We start from the raw sequence: 7,344 nt of genomic DNA, 5'->3' as shown, positions 1-7,344 counted from the left end.
CTACTTCCCATCCAGCACTGACTCTGTTAGCTGCACACTAGAGCTATAAAGACACAAGGATGGCATGTTCAGCACCCAGAGGGTTTCAGGAGGCACTGATGGCTAAAATCCCCCAGGCACTGCCCTGGCTTGACGTGGCAATGTCGTTGGGCCCACAGGAGTGAGGCATATAGCAGATGACCTTGTGATGCCCACGCTGAGATTCAGCAATGACACCAGGGGATAACAAACATCTTTCTGGAGTGGCACCAATGCAGTGTTTTGGCATGGGAGGACTGGAGGCCACTCTGGGACAGTACGTACGTACCCTCTTTTCCTTGCCATGAAGCCACACCACCCACGGACCTCTTTGACCACCACGCGAGTGAGGAGCTGCAAGAGGAAAGGTGGAGGATCACTGCAGGACTGATGGCTCCACAGCCACCAGCATCAGCGTGAGCACTGCCAATGCTGAGAGATTAATTTTAAGGCTCTCCCTAGGGAAGACTGCATCAACTAAAACCATGCATGCAAGAGGTTTGTTGGGAAAAGCCATGTGGATGGAGGCAAGGGTTTGGAGTTGATACAGGGTTTTGCCATTCATCCTGTGCCCACTGTCTCCTCAGGACCATCGGTGCCCAGTTAAATGGAGCTGCTGAATATCCAGGGTAGTTAAACAAGTCCTGCTGGGGAGGGACCTACCAGGCAAGCCAAAACATCAGCTGCTATCAACATGTAGAAGACATTATTCCAGCCCGTAGGGGAGATGAGCCCTGCCAGCAGTGGCCCCAGTGCAGCACCTGCAAGGGCACACAAGGCACATTAGGTGATGCCCCATGCATGGGGGAAAGGGGCACTTGGCCTACCCTGGCTGTACAGACCTACAGATCCTGTGCCATCAATTATGGCTGTGACTGTAGAAAGGGCCTTGGCGTTGCCTTTGAGAGACTCATGAGTTCCCTGTAGGGATGGAGGAGCAAAACGTGAAGAAAAGTGACTTCAGGCAAAGTCCCGGCATGAGGCTGCTCCCGCCCTGGGCAGAAATTCCCATAGATTGGACCCAGCCATGACTGGAAAGACCAAACTCAGATGCTGCCTGCAACCAAGCCACAGCAAAAATGGGATCACCAGCAGTGGACAGTAATTCTAGGTGATTTTCCAGCAATTTTTTCCACTTTGATTGTGCGTAGAGGGAGATGCAGCAGGGCCGAAGCAGAGTCACACAGCCAGGGTGAAACAGCAACAAGAAAAAAAGCCATGTTTAAGAGAGGGTGTGGATGGCAGTGCAAGGCATAACAGCTCAGCCCTTTTCTACTGGGCTTCAGAGGCATGGGAGGACAAAGCTAAAATGCAATTCCCAGCAGATATCCCTCCGAGAAAGAGAGAGCAGCCTTTGGGTGTGCAGGGTGGCATGGCAGGGGCTCACGTGTGCCTCTTACCAAATCTGCTGAAACTGCCGTGGTGATCAGAGCGTAGGGCCCGTTAACCAGGGCACCACAGATGATCAGCATCACTATGAGAACAAGATGGTTGTGGAGGTACCCAAGAACAGATGGAATCTTTAAGTTCAGGGAGCAGTGGGGACATCAAGCCTATTGCTCCCTTGTGTGGACATCACTGTCCTGTGCATCCATCTTGTGCACATCCCCGTTTCCCCCTGGAGATCCCACCCAGCAGGCAGCAAATGCTCATCCAGAACCACCCTCCCCCAAATGCTGGATTGGGAGCCTGGACCGAGAGGGAAAATGAAGGCAGGTGAATTTGAAGGAGCTCTCATTGGTTCTCCAGTGAAACATGAAGGAGCTCCTTACCTACTGATGTGCCAATGCCATTCTGGCCAACGTGGTTATACAGGAACAGCTGGAAAAGAGACATCAGTTTTGAGCTATTCCAGCTGTATTCTAAAGTGTTTTCCTTGCAACAGCACCCCGGGGACAGGACAGAGAAGGTGTGGACCTAATTATTGCTGGCACTGAGCTTCACCACACCCCAGCTCCCTGGCAGGAGAGGAGACAAGCGCACCCTTGGCTCTGCATCCCGCTGTCTGCCTGCCACATGAAACACCTGGCAGGGGGCAGCCAGAGGTGCTGCTGAGATTTACAGCCCATCGAGGCTCCTGCCTCCCCACTGGCTGAAGCCAGACAGCAACTCGCCCTGCCAGCTGTTGGGGTATGCGGAGGTGACATGGCCTCTCCACTTTCCAAGCTTGCACCAGCTCCTTTGGAGGGTAGAGAGGCTCAGCTCTGGCGCCAGCCAGGCTTGGGTTGCAGCTAATTAGCCAGGGGTTTTTGTGTACAAGCCTTGTGTAGGTGCTCAGGAAGGACATCCCAGCCAAGCGCCAGCAGAGCACAAGGCCATCGGACCAGGGGCTCTTGGGATGCAAAGCAAAGAGAAGAAAGCTTGGAGCAGCTCAGTGCAGTTTTGAGCTATTCCAGCTGTATTCTAAAGTGTTTTCCTTGCAACAGCACCCCGGGGACAGGACAGAGAAGGTGTGGACCTAATTATTGCTGGCACTGAGCTTCACCACACCCCAGCTCCCTGGCAGGAGAGGAGACAAGCGCACCCTTGGCTCTGCATCCCGCTGTCTGCCTGCCACATGAAACACCTGGCAGGGGGCAGCCAGAGGTGCTGCTGAGATTTACAGCCCATCGAGGCTCCTGCCTCCCCACTGGCTGAAGCCAGACAGCAACTCGCCCTGCCAGCTGTTGGGGTATGCGGAGGTGACATGGCCTCTCCACTTTCCAAGCTTGCACCAGCTCCTTTGGAGGGTAGAGAGGCTCAGCTCTGGCGCCAGCCAGGCTTGGGTTGCAGCTAATTAGCCAAGGGTTTTTGTGTACAAGCCTTGTGTAGGTGCTCAGGAAGGACATCCCAGCCAAGCGCCAGCAGAGCACAAGGCCATCGGACCAGGGGCTCTTGGGATGCAAAGCAAAGAGAAGAAAGCTTGGAGCAGCTCAGTGGGACCTACAAGGCTTAAAGATAGAGTGGGCTTATGGCAGTAGGGAGGAATAAAACACCCCAAAAGGGATTTTTTAGTTGTCAAGGACTATACAATCTCCTCCCAGCCCCCAAATCTGGATATCCACCGTGGGAACATCTGGATATGTGGCTCAATCTCTGCTCTCATCTCAGTTGAGCATGTGACCAACTCCTCCTGGGAGCTTGGGAACAGGAAGGCAGCCGTGACTCAAACGAGCCAGAGCAGAGGAAACCCTTGTGACCAGGTTTTCTTCCCCGCGTGACAACACACCATGGGAGCAGCAACAACCAGCATCATGCAGCATGTGGTGGCCCTGCCGCCCGTGTAGTCAGAGATCAGGCCGGCGAAGATCCCCCCTGTAAGGAGGAGTTGGGGGTATCAGTCACACCACCCCAGTAACAAAGCTTCACCCAAGCTTAGCCCAAAATCCAACAGGACACTGTGACATGATGCTCTTTCATCCCCCAACTCTGGAGCAAGATGCTCCCAATGTTAAATATATATATCCACACAACTTTCGCCCTGCAGATGGTTTCCTACATCTGCATGCAGCCATGGTCCCCTCTACACTTGCAAAATGTATTATTTTTCTAAGAAAAAGAAGAGTCTGAGCAAGCAAGACCAAGGGAAAGGTGTTGTGGTGGTCACCTGGAAGGCAAAATAAAAGCAAGAGGTGTTTGCCACCCTCTGACTGCAACGGATGCCGAACAAATCTCGTTACAGTGCTTCAGGGAAAGAAATGGGGTTACTGCCAAGTACTCCCATGGAGAGGAGACTTTGTATCAAGGCCAGGATTGTCCCCAGATCACCCTCAATCTACCCTCTCTGCCCAAGTATGTCACAAACCTAAAATGCCCCCAACATCAAAGAGAGTTGAGAGGTCCCCGGCTTCCTTGGCACTGAAATGAGCTGCAAGAGAGAGATGAGGGGTGAGGAGATGCTACCCTTGCTGAGCTTGTTCCTGCCTCACCATCCCCAAAAACTCACCAACATTCACAATGTAGAGGGGCAGCCAGTAGAGGAAGGTGTAGCTCACCAGCTTAGCAAAGAGCAGGCAGAGGGAGAACTCCACCACGCCCTGCGAGGAGAGAAGACATCAGAGGAGACTCCTTCTCCCAAACCTCCTCCAGGTGGTGGCTTTTCTGCAGCTTTCTGCCCTATGGGGCAGAAAATCACAGTTGACAGGGGGAGCTTTGTTCTTTACTCCATTCCTGCAAGGGGCATCCTGTGACTCACGGGGATCCGGAGGGCCCCAAGGAAGCTGATGGCTTCCGGCTCCTCGCCTGGCTGCTTGGGGCTGTTGGTGTGATCTGCGCTTGTCTGGCCTGTGATGCTCAGTGGCCCCTCATTGGAGGTGACTGCTTCAGGATCCTTCTCATTGGAGGTCACCCCTCTAGCATCCTCCTCATCAGAGGCCATCTAAAAACAAGCCAAAAATGAGAGATGTGACTCTTATTGCTGGAAGGGGCTGAAACATTTGCTGACCTGAAGTGTCCTCACACCATGACAGCAACAAGCATCTTCCGTGATAACGTTGCTCTACTTTATAATGTTATGAACTGACACCCCAGCTGTTTCACTGCAAACTGAGCAACTACCCAGCCCAGGACGAGCCAGTTGGGAATGGATTCAACTCACATGGTGCAGAGGCGGGCTGCAGCCAACGTCCTCAGGATCTGCAAGGAGAAAGATCCCATGAGAGCCTGGACCAGCCCCTCTCTGCCTGCCCTCCTTCCAGCATCTTGTGCCACAAATGACAAACGTGCAGCTGGGTACTCCCCAGGACTGGGCTGCATGTCTGGATACCTGCTTTCGCTAGTAAAATCCCAAAGGGCTTCCCAAATGTTTCCTAGGGAAGACAAGCCGAGAGGAACGAGCACATAGGGGCTGAGCCTGCCTGGATGACCCCAAAGGATGCTGAGTAACCCCGTAGTGGCCAGGCCCACATCCCTGCTTGCCTTAAGCTGGAAATAAGTATTTGGGGTTGCCACAAACACTTGGAGATGAGTAAGGGAAAAAAAGTGGCAGATCTTGGCATTATGCCAAGCCTCTGCTGTGCCCCAGATTGCAGCACTCACACTCTATAAGAAAGAAGAAGCAGATGATGCCCATGACAGCGATGATGATGCCGGGCACAATGAAGGACAAGCCCCAGGTGGAGGAAACCCACGCCCCAGCGATGAGCGACCCCAAGATGTTGCCAACGGAGGTGTGCGAGTTCCAGATGCCCATGATCAAACCTCTCCTGGTGGTGACAGAGTGGGGTCAGCATCACCAGGGCCGACAGAGACTAGGACCGGGGTGGGATGTACTGGAGAAACACTCACTTTCCCTTCCCGAACCAGTTCCCAACGCACGCCACAACGGAGGGCCAGCCGGTCGTCTGAACCAGCCCGTTGCAGACCTGGCAAGACAAAGGCAGCACCGTGCCCAGTGAGCACTGACTTCATCTGCAGTGCAGCGCCCCCATGCCGATTTGGGCAGCCAGGCTCAAAAACAGCCATCCCTGTCCCACAGCTGTCGAGAAAACTCTTTGCTTGGGCTTTTTTATTTCCCAGTGGGGCAATCCTGGTGCCGTTTGCTTCGCTCCTGCAGCTAAACTGGGAGCGGGCGGTGTTGTCAAACCGGCTGCCCACCCTGCTCAGCAAGTCGGGTGTGACCGGTGGTTTCAGCATCCATGCCACGTGTGCATGGGTCTGGCATGGAGAGGAAATGCCCAGTGTTCTCCCGTTGAGAAACCGGGCCACCCCCGTCTCTGAAGCCACCAAAAAACTGGGATGCAGCTGCGCCAGTAAAATCTGGAGCCTGGGCATCCTCCCACACTGCCATACCTGGACAATGATGAAGTACCAGAGGACATGGATGTCCCAGAAGTAGCCAAGGCCGAAGAGTGCAGTGAAGAGCCCACTCAGCACCATCCCCCCTGACAGGTAGTAGCGCAGGGGTAAGCGCTCCCCAAAAATCCCGCTGCGAAGAGACAGAAGAGCGCAGAGAGGAGCTGGCACAGGTGATGCCACCAGTGGGGGTTATAACACCACACCACCCCAGCAGATCCCAGCTCCTGCTTTTCCTGTGCTATCCCAATGGAAACCAGTTTCCTGGTGGAGCGATGCAAACTAGTGTGCAGGGGAGAAGGTACCTGATGAACATCCCAATGGCATAGGCCACCAGGAAGGCATTATCCAGGGCCCCAAAAAGTTCCTTGTAGTTGTCCCCATCTGGAAAAGAAATATTATGGCCACGTCAGCCCGGCCACCACCATGTTTTCCCTCCCAGCGGCCTGCCCTCATCTCTTGTCACCAAACCCCTCCTCCCCAGTGGGGGTTCTTGGAGTGTGGCCGGGTGCCGTTGGTGTTGGGACCTGATTTCACCACCCACCACTGCCCTTTGGCCCACTGCTTAATTACCTCCGGGTGCCTAATGAGCCAAAACCAGGCATGACCTGGCTTAGGGCACAGGGGGGGCCCATTCTGGCTGCCATGAGGGTGGATTTTGGGGCGACAAAGGGGGGGCTCAGCCTTACCGAAGGGTGCCCAGCTGCACCACGCACTGTTGTTGGAGTCATTGCGGGGGTTGGGGCCCAAGGCCGAGCAGTTGGGGTGCAGCTGGCTCTGCAGGGAGAGAGAAGAGGGGAATCAGGACCCCCATGTCCCCCCAGCCCCATGGTCCTGTGGCTGGGTGAGGCCAGACCTAACCTTGACAATGCTGATGGGTTTTCGTGAGAGGTGGTAGCTGGTGTAGCAGAAGAAGGTCAGCACCAGTGTCAGCCCCCGATACCTGAGGGAGGAAGTGAGCAGAGGAGTCAGGGGCAGGGACAGGGATGCATGGCCTGTCACCACCCCAGCTGGAAAGCCCCACCCTGGTCGGAATGTCTCGGATGCCTCCAGCCTTGGTGTTAGCCCTGCTCTTCCTCCCCTCTCCCTAAAATTCATGCTTCTTGGAGAAAAGTATCAGGTAAGGGAGATGACAGCCACAACCATTGAATCTGCATGGGATGTGGATGTGTATTTAGGGAGCACAGACACAGCTCTGCTGTTATTTAACCTTAGAAATGCTGCAAAAGGGGAAAACTGGGGTAATTTCTGCTAATTTCCCTGGCAAAACACCCTCTGGATGTGGAACAAGCAGAATTCTGTAAAATCAGTGAACCCGCTTAGGAGAGGTGGTAGGGGAGTGACCAACCCCCAAAATAGCCAAGGAGGCGGCTGGAAAAGGTCAGCTGAGGTTATCTGGAAGGCTCCCCCCTCCTCCAGCCGCCATCCAGACAAACCACAGAGTGAGCAAATGCCTTCCTGGGCATCACGGGTGGAAACCAGGCACGAGGCAGCGGCTGATTCACTATTGCTCCCCATGTTAATTAAAGACAAGCTGGAAAAAAAAAAGGGGGG

At 54.3% G+C, this 7,344-nt stretch overlaps 1 protein-coding gene across 1 annotated transcript in view; it reads right to left on the bottom strand.

Annotated features, from left to right (window-relative positions):
• Positions 1-7,344, bottom strand: part of LOC104398075 (sugar phosphate exchanger 2-like) — a 24,583-nt gene continuing 17,239 nt past the window's right edge. The window contains exons 10-26 of the mRNA XM_010008120.1: positions 6,652-6,733; positions 6,480-6,567; positions 6,096-6,174; positions 5,788-5,923; positions 5,284-5,360; positions 5,035-5,201; positions 4,595-4,632; positions 4,193-4,360; positions 3,944-4,034; positions 3,803-3,865; positions 3,227-3,312; positions 1,791-1,839; positions 1,419-1,492; positions 861-939; positions 682-779; positions 308-372; positions 1-43 (exon numbers count right to left, since the gene is read on the bottom strand). Of these exons, the coding sequence (XP_010006422.1) occupies positions 1-43; positions 308-372; positions 682-779; positions 861-939; positions 1,419-1,492; positions 1,791-1,839; positions 3,227-3,312; positions 3,803-3,865; positions 3,944-4,034; positions 4,193-4,360; positions 4,595-4,632; positions 5,035-5,201; positions 5,284-5,360; positions 5,788-5,923; positions 6,096-6,174; positions 6,480-6,567; positions 6,652-6,733 (1,483 nt within the window). The remainder of the gene's footprint in view (positions 44-307; positions 373-681; positions 780-860; positions 940-1,418; positions 1,493-1,790; positions 1,840-3,226; positions 3,313-3,802; positions 3,866-3,943; positions 4,035-4,192; positions 4,361-4,594; positions 4,633-5,034; positions 5,202-5,283; positions 5,361-5,787; positions 5,924-6,095; positions 6,175-6,479; positions 6,568-6,651; positions 6,734-7,344) is intronic.

Source organism: Chaetura pelagica, unplaced genomic scaffold (genome assembly GCF_000747805.2).
Source record: "Chaetura pelagica isolate M959 unplaced genomic scaffold, ChaPel_1.0 scaffold32, whole genome shotgun sequence".
NCBI lineage: Eukaryota > Metazoa > Chordata > Aves > Apodiformes > Apodidae > Chaetura > Chaetura pelagica.
This window is presented reverse-complemented; position numbering and strand designations above follow the sequence as displayed.